The sequence below is a fragment of the Temnothorax longispinosus genome, chromosome 6, assembly GCF_030848805.1.
Source record: "Temnothorax longispinosus isolate EJ_2023e chromosome 6, Tlon_JGU_v1, whole genome shotgun sequence".
NCBI lineage: Eukaryota > Metazoa > Arthropoda > Insecta > Hymenoptera > Formicidae > Temnothorax > Temnothorax longispinosus.
Window position 1 is genome coordinate 18300927 of NC_092363.1, and position 20576 is coordinate 18321502.

The window sequence follows — 20576 nt, forward strand, 5'->3', positions numbered from 1 at the left end:
ATGAGCGAGTAAGTGAAAGTCACAGTTTTTAGAATTTTAGTTAGTGTAATCTCTTTCCTAATTATATTCTCTTAATACTTGGCAATTTCCGAGAATTTAAATTTGTGCAGTCTGTTGAGGTCGGTAATATTGCTGCCTACTTTACCAATTATAGAAATTATCGGCATCACTCAGCACCACTGGTTACCGATGTCAAGAAATTTATTACATAAACACGTAAATTCTCAAAAATCGGCAAAGTATCAGGGAAATATAATTGGGTAAGAAGTGGCACTTACAAAATTTCTATAAAAACTGCTACTTCAAGAACTCCTATAACTTTAGACGTAAACGTAAAACGCTCGAATTGCAAAATCAAACACTTTAATATTTACGAACGCTTTCTCAACCATCAAAACACGTTTTTTCCGCATAAAATGTACATTATTTAAATTACATTCCGTATACGTAATTTCGAATTGTAATGAATTCTTTGCGCAGATCGGTGGGGGGTGGGGGCACAGTGGCGCGCATCAACTGCTCCGTGTTTATGACACTTGACCGGGAGGCGGGAGGTTATACCGTAAATATGGCGCTCGCCATTACTTGAGGACGACGCGAGACGCGACGTCAACTACGCGACACTGGGGATCCGTTGTGTTCCGCAACGTTCCGCGGATTTTATCGTCGGCTTCCAGGAGGGGTCCAAGATGCGGTCAGGTCACTGCCGACGTCGCGCAGCTAATCCATGTCGCGATTTTGCACGGTTTGAAGCATAGAACGCGACGTCGAGGCGACGCGATGAAATCCGTATACAAGTTGTTCCTGCTGTGCCTTATCCTCGCCGCGCTGATAATCCTGCTCAACGTGACCGCCAATTTCTCCAATAAGGTATACGACCAGCCGGCCGCGAGCAGGGAGCGCCTGGCGCTCACGAGGAAGTCATCCCCGGGTGGCGCGTCCGCGTCCGCGGGCGAGGTGACGATATGCGTGGTGGTGTGCGGGGACAGGCTGCACGAGGCCCTGACCATGCTGAAATCGGCGCTGGTCTTCGCCAGCAGGCCCCTGCAGTTCGTCATACTGGCGGAGCAGAATCTGATACCGGCCTTCAGCGAGAAGCTGTCGGAGTGGCGGCTCATATCTAATAAGACCTTCGACTTCCTGGTGCGGCCCATCACCTTCCCGGACGGCAGCGACGTGGCCATGTGGAAGAAGCTGTTCAAGCCCTGCGCAGCGCAACGACTGTTCCTACCGGTAAGCTGCTGGCAACGAGAGTTGTCCGCGAGCATTAGATTTACGTGCGGTCAGACTTACATTAGGATTTATATTTCAGACCGTGCTGAACGACACAGACGCGGTGCTCTACGTGGACACGGACACCCTGTTCTTGGCGCCGCCGGAGAAGGTCTGGGACGAGTTCAGGAAGATGAACGCCAGCCAGCTGGCGGCCCTTAGTCCGGAGCACGAGGATCCCAACACCGGCTGGTACAATCGATTCGCCAAGCATCCGTATTACGGCAAGCTCGGCGTCAATTCCGGGGTGATGCTGATGAATCTGACGAGAATGAGGGAGTTCCGGTGGACGGAATACGTGATTCCCATTCACAAGGAGTACAGACTGAAGATAACCTGGGGCGACCAAGATATCATCAACATAATATTCCATTATCATCCGGAGAAGCTGTACGTTTACTCGTGCCGTTACAACTATCGGCCGGACCACTGCATGTACATGTCGGTGTGCGCGGAAGCGGAGAGGGAAGGCGCTCTGGTGCTGCACGGCTCGCGCGGCACGTTCCACTCGCAGAAGCAGCCGCCCTTCAAGGCGGTCTATCGGGCCATGCAGGAGTACCAGCTGAACACGGACCCGTACGACGAGCTGCTCGTGCCGATGAGGAATTACCTGGCGATGGAGGACAAGTCCAACTGCGGCCACGTCTCGAAGGTGTTCATCATCCAGCCGGAGCTACATCTGGCTGCCCGTAACTTCTAAAACTTTCTCACTCGATCGTGAACGAAATTACGTACTCGTGCGAGCGAGTTTTGTCTTTGTATCTTTTTTATAAAACTTTTTAGATGCTCGTTTTTGTTGATTGAGATATGGTTAATTGACATGCGGATATATTGAAGCAATAACGAATAGGGTGTAAGCATTCGTATACGTATTTCGCGAAGTCACTTTCGGCCGTAAACGTAATATTATCTGCGTTCTTCCCGTCTCGGAATTCTCTTAAGAGAGATTTTAGACCCTAAAAATACTTAACTACATAAATACTTATATATATACATACTTACGTGCGTACTCTTAACACATTATGGACTGGAATACTTAAAGAAATTAAAATATAAGGGGCCATCGTGATGTATGTAAGCATCCTGCTTCGTTACATCTTTATGAGACCATGTACTGTAATTTCGCGATACGTAAAAAAAAAATAACTACGTGTACAAATTATACCAATTAACGTTATCCGATCGTATATGTTCGCGGGCAACTATACGGATTTACGCGGCCCGTCCACAATGTGTTAAGTCAAAGAGTCTAGACTCTTGAGAGATTCGCGAAGCGTAATTCGCGCGCAAATTAGAGAGTATAAACGTGTTAATTTCCAAGCGATTCCATATAGACTGAACTTTTTCTATAGTGCATTTGAGTTTTTTTGTTGACAAGTGCGCTATGTTGTTACTGTTTGTACGAGGTGCGATGCGGCGAATATGTTGTTATGCAATATTTATCCGATATACCTTTGGACAATACTCGAGCGGTGCTGGGCGATCGGCGCTTATCTTTGGAGTACTCGGCCCTTAGGCAAGATGTTATCTCTCGCGATATCGCTACGTTGGATACACTTGACGAAAGAGATGCTGTCATTTTCCTTGATATTCGAGGTTTCCACGATATTATTAATATTATTATACTAATAATAATGGAAAGAGTGAAACTTGAAAGAAGAAATCCATCGTCAATCGTCGATTTTTCCGTTTACACAGGCCCCACACGTGCAATCTGTCGGAGATAAGCCCTGATCGCGACGCGGGACCACTTTGATAGTGGCTCACGTCCGGTTTCGAAAATATCTCAAATCGGAGAATGAATCTGTTTCTTTATCCCTAGGAAAAATATAATATTGGAGTATACTATATTTTCAAAATAAGCGTCTTGCATTTTAACGAGACAGTAATTGATAATTGGTAAGTATGAGTATATGAATTATAGTATTATATACGTATAATGAATTGAAATTCCGGCGAGAGTGTTCACATTTTTACAAATTTCCCACAATCTTTTGTACGGTTTTGTACGATACGCATTTTGCATCGTTGCAACGACTCGACGATACGATGCCATTTGTGATAATTTTCTTATAGGTATTGTACAATGAAGCTTAAATAAAAGATCTGTCTAAATATACGAAAGAGAGTATGTACTTAATACGTGCTAATATAATATAATCGTATAATCGTATTAACAATAATTTACTTGACGAAACGTACTTTACATACTAATACGTTACGACACAATGCACCAGGAAATTTAAACTATTTTTTGTTCCGCTCTTCATCATTCAAACATTTGTTCATTAAAGCAAACGAACGTGCCTCGTAGACTGAATCGAAGGAAAATAACGATTTTTTTATCTGGACATAATAGCTTTACTGATAAAGATGATAAAAAAAAATAAATTTTAATTATTTCAATATATTTTTATAAATACCATCTTTACTATTTTTTAAATAAATTTTTTCGCAGAGAGGAAGACTCGCGCGGTTCGCACCTCATTGTTAGCATTGTGACGCAGCGACGAGCACCAGGCAGGCACGCTCGAGGGGGGCCGGCCGATGTGAGAAGGGGCCCTGTGCGATCAGTCCTCTCGCCGCTGCTTTCCGGTTACGGTGGCACACGAGCTCGTGAAATCGGCCTCGCGCGATTTTCACCCGTCACACCTAATGTTCTCCCATGTCCGAAGGAAGTGCCGCCGGTGTTAAAACCGAATTGGAAGAAACAGGTGGAACCCGTTAGGATTGTCTACCTTAGGGAGGAGATTCCCGGTGATATTAATTTTTTTTCGGATATATACCGCAGAGGTGGCTCTACAAATATGTGAAAAGGAGAACTTTAAGGTATACATACAGAATCGTCGCACACGACACGCAATCGTTTATTCTAGAAAGGACTTTGTTCGAAGATAAAATCAAAGCGCAAACATCCTCGAACGGCAGATAAGTCGTTGAGGAGTAACGTGCGATAGCAATGAGAATTTTTCTTTAAGAGACACGGTAATAGAATGCTTTTATTTTAAACATATTAACTGATTGTTTCCTTTCGATTCTCTTGAAATTTATGGATTTTGGAATAGAGTCCTTTCCAAAATGAATCGATTCGATTAAAAGCGATTTGGTGAACGAATGAGCCGTTTATAACTGAGTGAACTGTCGGGCTGTGATCAAGTATTGTTTTTTTTTTTATTGCGCAGTTCAACATTCAGAACACGACGTAAAAACGCGTTTGATGGATTTAGCGCTATAAAAACGCGCGACGGGAATCTCGCGGAAAGGAGGCGAATCGCCGGTTACTTATTGCGTTTTCACGGGTAATATACTGGTACCCATTTAGCAACGTAGCCGAATGGCGAATGAAGAGAGGAATTCGCTTTTAAGTGCGCTATTAAACATGTTTAAGGTCCAAAGCGTCTGCGAACTTATATGCCCGATATGTCTTTATTTTTTTAAATTATCTGTTTGACTTCTGGATTCTCGTTGTCAGTTATACACAAGAGCCCAAATTTTTTTCTCCAAATTCTCGCCGCAAAGGCCGATGTAACAGGGAAGAAATTAAACGACCCATCTAATTTCACCATCTGCAAAACGATAAAGATCCATGAAGCGATACGCTCAACGTGTCTTAACATCATCTTTTCAAGTCATCTGTCTTATTTCTGAATTCTCAATTCTAAACAGGAGTCCAAGTTCTCTCTGCAAATTCTCATCGTGAAAATTAACGTGATAAGGGAGAAACTGAACCAAGATCCAATTTCGGTCTTTAATTTCCTGAGATAAATTCCCATCAGCTTCTGTTCCTCACTATTCGCGGGACGACCGAGATCCCGGATTCGCGACTCGACGCGAGTCTCGCCTGTAACGCGATAAGGATCGAACAGACGAGCGAAGCGATAACGGGTAAACGATAACGGGGCGGACGAGCGGAAAGAAAGGGGTATTTAGGTCCCGGTGGCTGCCAGTTGCGGCGACGAGCGCGTTGCGGCCGATTGCTGCTCCATCGCCGCTCGTCTACGTGGATAAGAGTGTCTGACGCGTCTCTCTTTCTCTTTCTCTCGTTGCGTTCTCTCACACGGACGCGGATACGGATACGGACAGGTGCGCGTGGCGAGGAAGAGGTGAGAGGCCGGTCTTCTCGGTTTGCGCGTTCCGGACGGGCGTTGCGTGTTATTTGTACTCGCCGGCGTGTACTCGCTCGTAACGTTACGGTATTGACGCGTACACCGTTGTACAGGGTGTCCCGAAAACTGCCGACAGGCGACAAGATTGTCTGGAGCAGAGTTGTTGGAAAAATAATAAATGAATAAAAGGAGCAGGAGACGCCGGTACTTTCGCCGCGTTACGTCCCGATACTCGTGCGAAACCTGTTGTTACATTACCTATCTCGTTTGTCTCGCGCGACACGCACTTCGCGCGACGATCAAAATGAAGAATCAGAAATTACACGTTGCGTAATTACGTGTCGCTCGATTCGCAACGTCAGTCTTCGAGGAAATTTATCATCGCGCTGTATTGCCGTTAATTGCGAGACGCGATAAGCGGCGTTTATTGAGCAAGCCTCGACCGGACGGTTGAACAATCAGGCTCTCGGGAGAGAGTTGTTCCCCGGTGCTAACGCACCGTGGAATAAATGTCAAACGTTAGGGACTCGGCAAAATGCTAGATCCAGCACCTATGTCTAAATATAAATCGGCGTATGTTGTTATAATTAGTTGGCAGAACGAGGCAAAATTTAATGAAGAAAAAGAGGAGGAACGTGCGATCGTAACGAGAATTTTTCTTCGAGAGAAATGACAATGGAATGCCTTTATTTTAAATACATTAACGTTCTCGATCGTTTCTTTCCATGTCTTCTGAAAATTATGGATCTTGCAGTGGAGTCCCCTCTGCATTGATGTGTTTATTCCAGTTTTTATTCCTAACTGGAATTATTCCTGACCGCGTCGTGAATTTTTTAATTGTTCATCGTGTTACTGGCGCATGCAATTAATGATGAACAAGCTTGATGAGGAGTCCAATTACGATATGCGCGGCACGATCTCCTTCTGGACTCGATCGGGATGATTGACCGGTAATCGGAGACAATTAGAATGGCGATATTGCGCGTCGTTGGCAATTTGCATTGTCGTAAAAGAATAGCCGTTTACGAAATCCGCGATAGCTTATTGTTAGTCGGAGATTGGCGACGCGACGCCAACGATCTGTAAACCGAGTCCGCCTGTGCCGTTTTATTCAGAGTACATCGCATGCAAGTATATATCGCTATCGCAGATTTTAACGCCGTTCCGTTGGCTTGCGAGATAAAATTATTTACGACATACGAGATACGTCTGCTAATTAAAATATTAGCTGGGAAAAAATTTAAATATTTTTTTCGGAAGAAAAGGAACTGAGACACTATCAAGGGCGAAACTTAAATTAATTTTTAACGCCGATGATAAAAGATAAGCTTTATAATTATCGCGTCGTCAAAAATATACGCAGAATTTATTTTTGCGCATGCTGAATTTATCAGACTGATTAAAATCTGGACCGGTTCTCGACTTACCTCTGCCTATTGCGCTATATTTACAGCCGAAAAGAAGTGTGTTCTGGTGAGATAATATGGATAACGATTGCGTCATGTTAGCTTAAAATTTGAGACGAATATAACGAAAGGCAGTTTGTGAATAATGCAAGGTAGTTTTGCCGTATTTTCCTACCGTGCTTCTATCCTCATTGCATAACGTGGATGGATCGACAAGAACAACGTTTTTCCAACGCACTCGCGTGACGCCGGGACACCGTCGCGCAGCTTTTGCTGATGGTTCGGACGAGCGCGTGCTATGAAATATTACGGACTGATGAAAACGACACAGGTAGAATTAGAAGGGGAATTGTAAATACGAGCCGTTTCAGCTTGATGCGACAAACGTCGGACTTGATTGTATTATTGTCCGGAACCTCGGAGAGAGAATCTCCTGATTTAGATCTCAAATTCCCAGGTAGTAAGTTGACGTTATTATAACGTCAAAACGACGACAAATAATGTTAACTTGCTACCTGGGAATTTGAGATTTAAATCGCGGGATTCTCTCCGAGGTGGTGTTCTGGACAATAATACAATCAAATCCAACGTTTCTCGCTTGCTATTATAGGATTCGACTCGCGATCGTGAAGTTGTTATCGCGCGCGATTAAATAAGGCTTAACTGTCGCACGCATATCCGATTCTCAGACATTTCGACAGGGATTCCGTCAGACATATTTATATCGACTTCGTGTACTCTTAACATCGAACACTGATTACACGAAAGAAATAATGTAATCTGTCACTGATATCGAATCAAGTTAAATAAAGAAAATTAGATAAATTTGCGAGAAGAACTTGTAAAATCTCCGGTGGAAGTGTTCGAAGCCACGAAAAGGCGAAGGGAAACGTACGTAAAACATTACTTCTCGTCGAAAGAAGATGATTTCAGACGAATAATGAATACCGTATGAAAGGAGACCGCTACAATTTACGGTCTTGGTGGCGCGAATCGCGAATCGCAAACGAGGTGTCTGACGAGGAAGGCTCGCTCGGTTTTGCTTAAAAAGACGTTTCGAGGTTTCTCTGAGAGAGAGAGAGAGAGAGAAAGACGTTGGTTTCCCGAGGAAGATAACGAGACGTCGCGCCCGAGAGGCGCGTGCTTAATTAATACGTGCGCTGTTCGGTGCGTGACCGCCGCGCTCGTCAGAGTGATTTCGCACAAAAGTGATTTGGAGATAAGCATATAAGACAGAGAAAAAACCGATCACCGCGCGAGTATATACGTAATAGATATACTCTCGACGACGTAACATGTGGCCGATACCTGCTTTTATCTTCCTACGCGTGGATTGCAATTACCGTATGCCTCCCGCTCCCGCGTGGTTTTCATTTCTCTTATTTAATGTCAGTACCATGCACCGGAGAATCGAACGCACATTGGCACTTGGCACATTCGCAGGATTATTGATTCGATCGCATGATACAGCGGTAATTTAACTTCTTATCCGCAGACTTCATTTTCTTTCCGCTGCGCTCCTCATTAGGCTGATGTGGCCGCAACGGAAAAAATAAAAAATGATCTGAAACGCATTTCGAGCTTCGAAATTTAATGATATCTTATTTGCGTTGGTTAAATATACTCCGGTCTTCGGAATGTAGAGAAAAGATTGCTGGACTTCTGTTTAGAGTTTGCGGTGCCGATCGAGATAATAATTATATGGATCGCATATTGGAGAAATCTTTAATTTATATTGTGGGTTAAAATAATTTAGAGTCTTACTCGACTCAAATAATTCCTGCTGTCTGCAGTATTCCATAAAACTAATAATTATACGAATCGTGTATTATAGAGAAATCTTTAATCTTTTACAATTTATATCGTAGATTAAAATAATTTGGAGTCTCTGGCTCGACTCAAATAATTCCTATTGTCTGCAACGTTCCATATAAAATTTTACAGACTATATTATATAAATCCTTCAAAAAAGTACGCTTATAATGTCATACATCACTGTCGGGCTCATGTCGATAAGCGCGAGAGGATCGGAGAGAGGATTATAATCGCGGCGTCTCTCCGTTTTATCAACCTGTCGGTCGCGATAACTTAATTTCGCAATGAGAATCCAGGAGTATCGTCACGCCGGATTGTGTATAACGGGGTCTTCCTTTTGTAATTTATTCGCGCAGAACGAGGATGCCGCTGTTCAAGATGCCGCGGGCCACGCCGAGATCGCCGGTAACGGAGAAAGCTGCGAACGGCGTGCAGTATCACCAGCCTCATCATCAACATCAGGCCGGCAGTGACAACGGTCATGACAGCGGCGCGAGCGATAACGGTGGTCGGACGGGTAACGGCGCTCCTCCTCTTCTTCAGCGCGAGCAAACGAGATCGCCGCCCCCGAGGCCGTCGACGCTGGTCTTCCACTGTCAACTGGCTCACGGCAGTCCCACGGGGCTGATATCGGACTTCAGCAACGTCCGGGAGCTGTATCAGAAGATCGCCGAGCGCTACGACATGCCCGCGGAGGAGGTGAGGCTGCGAAGGCCGCGATAAACATTGCGAAATGGCTCGCGTTAGGACTCGCTTCTCGGGGAAAGAAAGGATTCGATGGTGCTGATCGAAGGACTCGACCTTGTCGTTAATTCGTTAAACTGCTTCTTTGTAGCAGCGATAGAGTTGATTCTTATAAGCGTTGTAACTTATGCCGACTAGTATATAGTTTTGTGTTCCTAGATTTTATATTATTTTAATTTTACGGCATATCTCTGTTCTCTCGTTTAATACCAGTTATCAGAATATTTTTCAATTTTCACGAGTCCGCTTTTTCGCAAATTTTATTTTCGCCGGAGTAAAGCTATCTTGAGCTGTCTAGTTTCGCTTCTTTCGGATATCTCGAGATCCAACCGACGCGGGCGCGAAGATATTACATAGTAAGAATATTTCCGTTACATTCGGAAAATTGCGCGAGTCCTCCTTTACATTTGGAGAAATCGGTAACGCGGGACGAAGTCGTCGGAGTTGATGTAGTAATGGAGCGCGATGTGCTGCCGTTCGGTGTTAGCGCGAGGCGTCCCACGTAGGGAGAAACGACACCGGACGCAGGAAACGCCGGTCACGGACCGTGGCCTCTCTCGTCGACCTGGCGGATATGTCTCGGCTAGGCGAGAGAGAAAGAGGAGAGAGAGAGAGAGGGCCACGTGTAATTCGTCGTGTAAACGCGGTCGCCGCGATGTAACCAGGTCGCTTGTCGTTATGGGTCGCTTGAACGCGGGAGGTCTAGCTTCTCTCGCAATCTCTCTCGGTTAGACAAGCCATCGCAGTATCGCGCTTTATCGCGACAACGGATGAAGATAGTTAGAAAAACAAGTTTGGATGTACACTGTTAAATATGAAATTTAAACCAATACCTCGAGTTAAATAACATTTTGTTATTTTTACTATATGTGTTGAAATTTATCATTTTAACACAAAATAGTATTATTTTACTTTATTGATTATGTTAAATTAATGACATATTGAGTAGGAGCAGCGGCGACCTATACGAATAATTAAAAATGATTGAAATTGAGTATAATTGAGTATAATTTGATGCTACGAAATTAACAGTGTAATTTAAACAGAACGTTTACAGTAAAATTTCAATTAGATATTGATCAGATTCAAGTTGATTAAATAAAGAAGTTATATATCAAATCTAGAGCGAAACGTTTTAGATGGCACTTCGACAAAAGTAAATTATATTGTATATAAAGAACTGAAATTAGAAATAGTAAAATTGTAATGAGTAAAGATGATGAAGATTCTTCCATCAAGGGTGAGTTAAGTGACCGATTAAGCGAGAGTATGATGTTCCAGATTCTCTTTTGCACGCTTAATACGCACAAAGTGGACATGACGGAGCTGTTAGGCGGACAAATCGGCGTGGGCGACTTCATATTCGCACATAAAAAAGGTATATGCATTATACGTTCGTGCAAATAGAAAATACAAGTCGTATGAAGCAAAAAAAAAATTAATATATTTTCGGCGCAGGTCGACCGAAAGAAATCGAGTTGGTGAAAACGGACGACGCGTTGGGCCTGACGATCACCGACAACGGCGCCGGTTACGCCTTCATAAAGCGCATAAAGGAGGGTTCCGTGATCGACAGGATAAAGGTGATCGAGGTGGGCGATCACATCGAGAGGATCGACTCGACCAGCCTCGTGGGCAGACGGCACTTCGAGGTGGCGAGGATGCTGAAGGACATACCGAAGGGCTCGACGTTCACGCTGAGGCTAGTGGAGCCGCAGAAGAACGGTTTCGGTAGCATCGGGCCGCGCGGTGACCTCAAGAAGGGAAAGAAGGCCGGCTACGGATCCGGCAAGGAGACCCTGAGATTCAGGGCCGACGGTAGCGCGCAAATCGTCGAGCAGGTGTGTAAAACAAGAACGGTGAGATCGCGGTCAAGTGGTAAACTCGCGAGGCAAACAAATAGTAGATATTATCAAGAGTGACGTTTCTTTGATAATATTAGTCTTCAAAAACACGAGTGTTAGCTGGTAAAACAAGTATTAGCTTCCTCTACGAGTTACGATTTGAATTATTTTAGATAACACTTCGGTATCATTTAATTTAATGCGTCGATATATTTTCTTTATCATGAATGAATAACAGCGAACTCCGAGCGATAATTGAAAATAATAAAGTAAATATTTGCGCAGATTGACGATGCTGCTACGATAGGCGTGGAGAAGATTAACGCTATCTTGGAGAGTTTCATGGGCATCTCCGATACGGAGTTAGGTAAGTTTAACTTGGATGTGATACAAGACTTATATCATAAGCGAGTGTAACAAAACAAGTGTAGTTTTTCCGAGTAAATTACTTTTTTTTTTAGATTTGTGCTTCCTCTTTCTTTTTGCTCTGTCCCCTTTTTTTTATTTTACCAAAGACTCGCGAAGACTAATATTCGGTTGTTACATCTGATTTGCAGCCACGCAAATCTGGGAACTTGCCGAGGGTAAATGCAACAGTATAGACTTCGCCGAGGCGATAGACAATTCCGACTTGGAGGATTTCGGTTTTACTGACGAGTTTGTGATCGAATTATGGGGCGCCGTGACGGATGCCAGAGCGGGCCGGCATCGATGACGCGAGGATCGACGACGAAATGACGAACCTGCACCGCGTATGTTGAGTGGTGGAACGACTAGACGAAATTATACTCGTATTTGTGAACGTACAACGGAGTGCTTTTCTAATTGAGAGAAACGACGTTCGTTCATTCTTGTGTTACCGTGATTCAGAGGCCTACTCATGGGCGCGCGTTTAGCGCCAGTCGTGATTTCTTTCTCAAAATCTGTTTATTTTTTAAAAGAAAAAAAAAATGATTTGGTTGCGAATGTTCCTTAAACTCTCATGCTGAACACTCGGCGTATTCGGTCTTAAATGCGCGGCGAAGATGTAGGTTGAAATCTGCAATATTCCGCGTATTATATTGTACATTGTGTCATATGGCAAGAGCGTTTTCTCAAATTGAAGAAAAAGAGGACAATGGAAGGCATCTTTTACAGATTGCCCTGAAAATTGATAATGGAGCATCTTTTTGCCTCGACGGCAAAAAGAAAACTTTCAATATTATTTGTAAAGTATTATCTTAAAGTATATTAAAAATCTTAAATTGTATTAAAAAAGTATTATTAAGTTGTGCTGTAAAATTCTTCCTCTCTTATGTATTAAAGCACCGATCTCGATTTCCTTGTGATCGCGAAACGATTCCGCTTATTCAAAGCGATATCGACCTGCGAAAAACATGCAGAAAACAATATTTAATATTAGCGACGATTGGTATTAATTATTCCAACGACAGAATAAACATGTTGACTGGCATTATCAGACGGCGTCATCGTGTTGGTATCGACGTCGACGATATTATTCTAAAACCACACCTTAAAGTCGTCATGGAAATTTCAAAGTCACGACGTTTTCTAGATGTCCTAAGACGTCTTAACGTCTTTAGACAGACGTTCTGCGGGGAACACTCGGAAAATGTTATACTATGTAGTGATAAGAATAGATTAATATATTTTAATACATATGTAAGTTCACACGATGTAAGCGTAAGTGTGCGAGAAGCTATTATATTTAGTCTCGAGAAATAAAGTCTTTGTAACAAACGCATGGTTTTTACTTAATAACAGCCAAATGAGAATTTAAATCGCCAGTGAATAATGAAAAATATCAGCGTTAAAGATATCGTTTACTCGACCCAACTGGCTAAATTTATTTAAAAAACGCTACGTTTCGACTGTAGATTTCGGTCCTTTTCAAGCGTATGGAATGGATACAAATTATTGATTAGTTAAGCATAATGCCCAAACTACGCCAGATCTAAAAAATAATTTGTGCGTTGAGATCCAAAGAATTAAAATATAAGAATGTACGTTGGAACGACATATTCATTACTTCATTAGTCGTTCGATTGTCGAAGGACTTTCAGGACTGATACATATTACATTATCAGGACTGATACATATTATATTATCAGTCGAATAGTGACACGGCTCTGACAAGTACGTCCTTCGACAATCGAACGACTAATGAATAAGTATGTCGTTCTAACGTACGTTCTCATATTTTAATTCTTTGGATCTCAACACACAAATTATTTTTTAGATGTGGCGTAGTTTGGGCATTACATGTTTAACTAATCAATAATTTATATCCATACGTTTGAAAAGGACCGAAATCTACGATCGAAACGTAGCGTTTTTTAAATAAATTTGGCCAGTTGGGTCGAATATAAACGATATACCTACGCCGATTTTTACTTAATCATTCTACACATGGATAAATACATCGGAGTGCAACCAAGTGTTCTGATATCGCTATTTATGGAATATAATACTAGCGTTCTAGAAAAGTTAGCATTCGCTATCTGACGGAGAGATAACGATGAGATATCAGTCTTTCGTTGAAACATTATCTGCGAACATATAACGTAAACAGACTATTGTAACGAATTGGCATTATTAATGTTTGAAGTCTTTATATATTAAATAAAATAAAAAATAATTTCATATTCCAATCCAACGACGGAGGAAAGAACAATTCATATCCCAATTCATGCGCATTGTGCCACGTGCGGCTCTTCTGTGTAGATGGTGGTCGCCGCGCGGGATCGACGCCAGCGGAGCAACTCGGAGCACGCACTTGTGTGTATCAGTGTGTATGTGTAGTACGGCCAGTACGAGAGAGTTATCCCCTCCACATGTTATCGTATGCTATCAAGAGTCAAGCCTGAATGCTGGATGAATGCTGGTCACCGGATCACCGCCGTCCATGCCTTCGTGAACACTGGCGAAGGCCTGAGGCGAGGTTAAATTTCGCAACGCGAAGTTCCTGGGATATCGCTGTGAGATTTTCGGCATTTCGGTACGCCGAGACCTGTTCACAGCAAGGTCCAAAGCCAGAAGTACACAGGCGAAACGAACAAGTTATTCTGGAAAGGATTAATATCCGCCAGTGTCTCGCGCCTTAACCTCTGATGCTGACCGAGCCGCATACGTGTTGCGAATAACAATTGTGCGTTTAAGGATACGGTGATCATGGCATTCGCGTTGAGAGGGGTCAGCGGTATATTTCTACGTTGGAGCAAGGGTCCCCGGAGTCCCATAAGGATATTACGGGTACGTAAACAATACGTGACTCTCATTATCAGCACTGGTTATCAGACATACGTATGTGTATAACCTACGCCGGAAAAAGTTACCTTTATAATTCTCTATTTGTTTGATGATTGTAACTATTCGCGGTATTAGTTTCATGTAAAATTATGTTGTGTAATTATATCTTTTGGCGTTTAGTTATTTGTTTCGGGAAACAGATATTTGTTCGATGATATGCTACTTTGATATATTTCATAAATCTTGGATTTTTTTTAAGTTTATAAATCAAAAGGCTCACAAGATTAAAAATCTGTCAAAGAGAAAGGAGCATCGAGCCGTAACAAGATGGTAATGTTATAAAATTCTGCATTATGATAAATTGACAAACGTTTCGGCCCCTTATGGGACCATCTTCAGTGTCGAAAACAATTATCAAATTTCGGAATTACATAGTCTCGCTTCCCCTTCCTTTCCGCCTTCCCTCCCGTTCTCGCCCCCTCCACCCTCCTTTTTGTATATAATATATATATATGGTTCGTTCTTTCGTTGCCGAGCACATTTTGTCAGTTTTTAACTTTACACATCAGCACCGAAATGTCGATCCTGCAAAATTCACAACAGAAAGAAACAAACCTTGATGTATACGTATCTTATATTTGTCCTACAGAATTTTATAACACTTCCATTCTTGTTACGGCTCAATGCTTCTTTCTCTTTGACTGATTTTCTTAAGTAATTATGTTTTTAATTGTGTATAGTTTCATATCTCTGAATATTTATGTCTCATCTCTCCAGATGTTAGTGTAATGCATTTTTTATGAAGATTTGTGCATTAAAATATTTCTAAAACTGATCCAACTTACATCTTGTTTAACAGGTATGCACCGATAATTTCTCTATCAAAGCAAGTATCCCAGAAGCGGAGCAAAAGGCAGAGAAGTTGAAAACACCGGTAGGGGACGGTAAAGTGTTCGAAAGCATAGAGGAAGCCGTATCCGATGTACATGATGGAGCAAAACTTTTGGTCGGTGGATTCGGCCTCTGCGGCATCCCAGAGAATTTAATAGCAGCCATACTAAAAAGGGGCACCAAAGATTTAACAGTAGTTTCGAATAATGCTGGGGTCGAAGACTTCGGGCTGGGTATATTGCTGAAGGAGCACAGGATCAAAAGGATGATCGCGTCGTACGTGGGTGAAAACCCTGAATTCGAGAAGCAGTATCTCAGCGGTCAATTGGAGGCTGAGCTGACGCCGCAGGTAATGCTTTGAAGATGAGAAAGGGTGTACCCATAAATCTCGCAAATTTTTACAAGTCGCATAACGGCTCACTTAGGGTACTTTGGCGGAACGTGTGAGAGCGGGTGGCGCCGGCATTCCGGCTTTCTACACTCCCACGGCTTTCGGCACCATCGTACAGGAGGGTAATGTCGTCATAAAGTACGACATGAACGGCAACGCCGAGATATCGGGAGAGGCGAGGAACGTGAACCAGTTCGACGGGCGAAACTATGTGCTGGAGACCGCCATCACTGGCGACTTCGCGCTCGTGAAGGCGTGGAAGGCCGACACCGCCGGTAATCTGGTCTTCCGGAAGTCGGCGAGGAACTTCAACCCTGTGATGTGCAAGGCGGCCAAAGTGGCAATTGTCGAAGTGGAGGAGATCGTCGGACTTGGACAATTAGATCCCGATCAGATTCATCTGCCTGGCATTTTCGTGGACAGGATTGTGAAGGGGCTATCTTATGAAAAACGGATTGAGGTTGGCGCTTATTTATCTCGCTCGCTCGTCATGCATATTTATGCATGCATATTTATAGTTACGTAAATATGCATGTCTCTCATAAATCTAATTTTTTTTTCATTTTGCAGAAACGCTCGACGAAGCAAACCATGAAGCCTAAGAAAGTGACACCGGCTAGTAAAGCGAGGGATATGATTATTAGGCGCGCTGCTCTCGAATTTAAAGATGGAATGTATGGTAGGTGTAAAATATAAACTTTTTAAATATTTGGATTAAAAATAAATACACTGATTTTGATCAAATTCAAATCTTTTTATCAGTGCTGCTCTTGATAAACCGAAAATTTTTGCAGCAAACTTGGGAATCGGTATACCTATGCTTGCTAGTAACTACATCCCGAAGGGTGTGAAAGTGACGTTGCAATCAGAGAACGGTATTCTTGGGTTGGGCCCTGTTCCGGACGAAGATGACGTCGACGCGGATCTTATCAATGCTGGAAAGGAAACTGTAACGATTTTGCCCGGGGCATCTTTCTTTAGTAGCGATGAGAGTTTCGGCATGATTAGAGGGTATATGATATACAGATTATATATTTCAAGCTTAGCATATTTCATGATAAATATGAATATGTATCAATATGAATATGTATATGTTTAGAATATGTATCAAAGAAAATGTGCTTATTAGCATTAGCTGTACTTTTCACACAGAGGTCACATTGATCTGACTATTCTTGGAGGCATGCAAGTGTCAGAAAACGGGGATTTGGCTAACTGGATGATACCAGGTACAATGGTAAAAGGCATGGGTGGTGCCATGGATCTTGTTTCCGCGGCGACTACAAAGGTAGTGGTAACTATGGAACATACGGCCAGAGACGGAAGTCCGAAGATTTTGAAGAATTGCACATTGCCCGTCACAGGTAAGGACCCGTAATATTTCAATTTCAATAATTTCAAAATTTTTCTTCATTTTATTTACACGTTATTTGAGTATTTCGTTATTTAATGTTGGTCGGTACTTTAAAGTACCGACTAATTATTTTGCAATATTTTTGTATTATTTCTAGTCACATTATATAATATTTTCTTTTTTATAACATTTTTTTATAGGTCAGCAATGCGTAGATTTAATTATCACAGATCTCGGGGTATTTGAAGTGGTGAAAGGAGAAGGATTAAAGCTTATTGAGATCGCACATAATATCGACATTAGCGAGATTATCAGTGCGACAGGCTGTGAATTCAGTGTTGCCGACGATCTTAAGGAGATGGGGCAAGTTACAGATGGAGACTTATAAATTGTAATATATTTCACAAATTGTAAATGTGATATGTGATATGATAATTCAATACCATGATGGTTGCCTGAAAGTAAATTTTTAATATATTTTACAAGGTATAAATGTGCAATTTAAAAAATAAATAGAGCTGTTAATTATATTGTATAGTGACGTTTCGGTGACACGTTTGTTTTCCATAGATATATCTGTACTTTTCCTGTAAAATATCCTAATGTTTAAATTATCAAGTAAATATTATGATTAATGCTTGATTAAGTACCTATTATATTAACTGCAACTCTTATATCGTACACAATAGTTAATTCGTTTTGTAAATGTACATATATTTCCATTTGTTATGAATTATTAAAATTATTTACGATGTGTCACGCAAGCAAGGAAAATTACGTTATATATACTAATTAGCATTATGATAAAATGATTTTGTAACATACGAAATAAAAATTTGTAATATTTTTGATATGCATTCTTTTTTTCTTTGATCGATACGCCTAATTCTATGTTATTTACAATTTTATATACACTAAGGCCCGTATTCTGAACGTGCATTTATCGATAAAAGTGCGTTCAGAATACGGGCCTAAGAGTTCAAAATTAAATAAGTGTGATACGTACACCATTCAGTCGGCATCAAATTCGAATATTTGAATTTCGTTAAATGTGACGATCACACACACATTAAATGTGGATTTAACAATTCATTATTCTCTGAATTTTGCCTTCACTTTAGCGGGTAGTGGCAACAGATATAAGACGCTGTTCAATATAATAAGACCGACGGCGAACGCTAGAGAGATTAGCAGATTCAAGTCCACGTTTAACACCTCGGAAATGTTTTCGCCCTCTCTGGTAAGGCGTTCTATCAGGTAAGTCTTGCCATCAGGGTACCTACAAAGCTCGGGTATGCCAGGACAAGTAAAGCTCTCGTTGTAGGGCAGATTGGACAGGAGGGGGGTGTCGATGACCAGCTGATTCAGGGCCAGAGATGCGTATCTGGTCGGTAACGCGGTCGTCGCCATCGCTAACCAATAGGGCAAGTTTTTCAGGCTACGAATCGCGCCCGACGCGACCACAAGGGACAACAGGGTCATGTACAGTACCGTGATGGCACCGATTACGGGCCTACCGACCACCATCAGCACGGCTACCGTCACTTGCTCCGCCGCCACGTAACTGGACCACAGAATACCGGAAGCGTACGCCCACGAGGTGAGATCTAGCTCCAGAATGGGAATCAGGATTGTAATCGTTATCAGCGTCGATATGAAACTCAGCGGAAGACTCAGCATGGTGTACGCGGTCAAAAACATCGCGCCACCGTAAAGACCCTCTCGCTTTTCTTGGTAATACCTTGCGCGGAAACCTGGAACTGTATCAAGTCTTATGTAATTAAATGCTGTAGATCGGAAAGAAATGCACTTCAACATATCTTGAACAGCAATACGAATAGAAAAGAGTTAAAAAAAACCTTAAATATTCTTTGAATATCTTTAAGTTAGTTCGAGATTTGACACTAAAACCATCTATTGTCTGTTCTACTTGATTAATTTGCTTTTCGACTTACACAAAAGCGACGTCGCAGCTATCCCGGCAACGTAAAACAACGTCAAGACGTTGAAGATCAAGCCACCGGTTTGCAAGAAGATTCTTGATTGTACGGGACTTGAATGCGAGTACAGTATGCTCATTAGAGCAACGACGAATGGCAGTAACAGCAGGCGAGCGGCAAAGTGTCCCAGGCCGATCTTATTGAATGAGAATGTAGTCGCCATACTTCGTCTAAATGTAACAATATGATTGCGAATGATTAATAAGATATCTATCCTAAAACTGTCGACCTTAATTTTATCGATAGATTATACGGTTGACTAGGAAATCATTTTATTTCAATTACACACGTGATGCCAAGATAATATCGAATGTTAAAAGATTTATAATTATAATTTTTATAGTTATAATTGTCGACGAAGTCTTTTCCAAGAACAAATATTGACTTCGAAGAATTTACATATCACTCTAGTTAAGCCCTAATTTTGTTCAAATAACGTGAGACTACACTTTCGTAAATGATTATAATTCGGGATTATAACTCACAAATATAGTGCCAGAAGAGTCGAGAAGCATCCGGGCTTGATTCCGCGTCCCAAACCCTTATGCATGATACCGAGGGCAGTATCTTTCATGCTGTGCGGCACTTGCGGCCCTTCTTTCATGTAAAGCACTCCATCCACCTTGAACTTCTCGACCAAGACCGATATCTGCTGATTGGACTCTAAAAAGCGATCTCTGGAGCGGCGATCGACGGTCGACAAGCATACTGGAAAAGCGACGAGTTCTAATATATCGAGTTGCTTCTTTTATTTAAAAAGTATTTTTGTCGTTGTTTAGTCAGCTTTTTAAAACACTTTAAGGACTTGCAGGGGAAATAATAAAAATTACTAGAATAACAAATATTAATTTCTAAGTGGAGCTATATTCCGATAAGTAATATCGTTTTGTGCGATACTTACGGTAGTACATCAAGGGGTTCTCTAGTTCCGGACATGGGAAGCCGATGTAGGTGAAATAATCCAGCATGCTCCTGGTGGGTCCCGAGTAGACCACCGCACCTAGACACAGCAACGTCACGCGACTGACGAACGGCAGCACGTCGGACCTGGGGGTCTCCATGGTAAGGACGACGATGGAGCCGCGTCTGGTGGCGTAGGACCACAGCATCGAGACGATGAGATACGTGTTGAGAGGATCGGTGTCCCAGGTCGGTTCGTCCAGCAGCAGCAGGGTCGGATCCTTGGCGAGCTGCACGCCCAGCATCAGCCGCCGATACTCCGGTCTGGTGAGGTCGTTCACCGACCGATTGGCGACCTGCGAGAGCGCTAGGTCGGCGAGGGTCTGCCGCACCCGGGCCTCGCGATTGTTTAGATTGCCGAGCCACGTGGCGTACATCAGGGTCTGACGGACCGTCAGACTCGGCAGCAGGTGACACCTGTGAGCCACGTAGCCGCCGTGACGCCGGAACAGCTCCGGCGTCAGCAGGTTGCCGTTCAGGGTGACCCGACCCCTCGTCTCGCCCTCCGCCCTCCCAGCTAGTAAAAATTTCAAGTCCAGGTTAT

The 20576-nt window shown here is 42.6% G+C and overlaps 4 protein-coding genes across 7 annotated transcripts in view; 3 read left to right on the plus strand and 1 right to left on the minus strand.

Annotated features, from left to right (window-relative positions):
• The first annotated feature begins 507 nt into the window (after positions 1-507).
• Shams (glucoside xylosyltransferase 1 shams) lies at positions 508-3396 on the plus strand. The gene is made up of 2 exons (XM_071780624.1): positions 508-1233; positions 1313-3396. The coding sequence occupies exons 1-2, from the start codon at positions 781-783 to the stop codon at positions 1970-1972; spliced, it is 1113 nt and encodes a 370-aa protein (XP_071636725.1). The 5' UTR covers positions 508-780; the 3' UTR covers positions 1973-3396.
• A 290-nt stretch (positions 3397-3686) lies between these two features.
• Kermit (PDZ domain-containing protein GIPC-like protein kermit) lies at positions 3687-13802 on the plus strand. Of its 3 annotated transcripts, none has more exons than XM_071780626.1 (6): positions 3687-4101; positions 8956-9298; positions 10625-10721; positions 10802-11184; positions 11473-11554; positions 11745-13802. In XM_071780626.1, the coding sequence occupies exons 2-6, from the start codon at positions 8963-8965 to the stop codon at positions 11900-11902; spliced, it is 1056 nt and encodes a 351-aa protein (XP_071636727.1). In that variant the 5' UTR covers positions 3687-4101; positions 8956-8962; the 3' UTR covers positions 11903-13802. The 3 variants fall into 3 exon arrangements, with proteins under 3 accessions (XP_071636727.1, XP_071636728.1, XP_071636726.1); XM_071780627.1 differs by lacking the exon at positions 3687-4101 and adding an exon at positions 5196-5375; XM_071780625.1 differs by lacking the exon at positions 3687-4101 and adding an exon at positions 8070-8256.
• Positions 13803-14078: 276 nt separating this feature from the next.
• Scot (Succinyl-CoA:3-ketoacid CoA transferase) lies at positions 14079-17923 on the plus strand. Of its 2 annotated transcripts, none has more exons than XM_071780621.1 (7): positions 14079-14439; positions 15296-15676; positions 15753-16178; positions 16289-16397; positions 16513-16729; positions 16871-17082; positions 17273-17923. In XM_071780621.1, the coding sequence occupies exons 1-7, from the start codon at positions 14359-14361 to the stop codon at positions 17458-17460; spliced, it is 1614 nt and encodes a 537-aa protein (XP_071636722.1). In that variant the 5' UTR covers positions 14079-14358; the 3' UTR covers positions 17461-17923. The 2 variants fall into 2 exon arrangements, with proteins under 2 accessions (XP_071636722.1, XP_071636723.1); XM_071780622.1 differs by lacking the exon at positions 14079-14439 and adding an exon at positions 14978-15057.
• LOC139814395 (ATP-binding cassette sub-family G member 5) overlaps positions 17310-20576 on the minus strand; it is a 39437-nt gene continuing 36170 nt past the window's right edge. The window contains exons 3-6 of the mRNA XM_071780620.1: positions 19974-20549; positions 19558-19780; positions 19028-19242; positions 17310-18832 (exon numbers count right to left, since the gene is read on the minus strand). Coding sequence (XP_071636721.1) covers positions 18165-18832; positions 19028-19242; positions 19558-19780; positions 19974-20549 — 1682 coding nt within the window. The 3' untranslated portion in view covers positions 17310-18164. The remainder of the gene's footprint in view (positions 18833-19027; positions 19243-19557; positions 19781-19973; positions 20550-20576) is intronic.

Excerpts from the sequence above, each read along its gene's own strand:
- Shams (XM_071780624.1), top strand. The coding sequence starts at position 781 with ATGAAATCCGTATACAAGTTGTTCCTGCTGTGCCTTATCCTCGCCGCG. Across the intron at positions 1,234-1,312 it reads CGCAACGACTGTTCCTACCG|ACCGTGCTGAACGACACAGA; the intron begins GTAAGCTGCTGG and ends TTTATATTTCAG.
- Kermit (XM_071780625.1), top strand. Across the intron at positions 10,722-10,801 it reads CATATTCGCACATAAAAAAG|GTCGACCGAAAGAAATCGAG; the intron begins GTATATGCATTA and ends TTTTCGGCGCAG. Across the intron at positions 11,185-11,472 it reads GCGCGCAAATCGTCGAGCAG|ATTGACGATGCTGCTACGAT; the intron begins GTGTGTAAAACA and ends ATATTTGCGCAG.
- Scot (XM_071780621.1), top strand. The coding sequence starts at position 14,359 with ATGGCATTCGCGTTGAGAGGGGTCAGCGGTATATTTCTACGTTGGAGC. Across the intron at positions 15,677-15,752 it reads AGGCTGAGCTGACGCCGCAG|GGTACTTTGGCGGAACGTGT; the intron begins GTAATGCTTTGA and ends CGGCTCACTTAG. Across the intron at positions 16,730-16,870 it reads AGTTTCGGCATGATTAGAGG|AGGTCACATTGATCTGACTA; the intron begins GTATATGATATA and ends CTTTTCACACAG.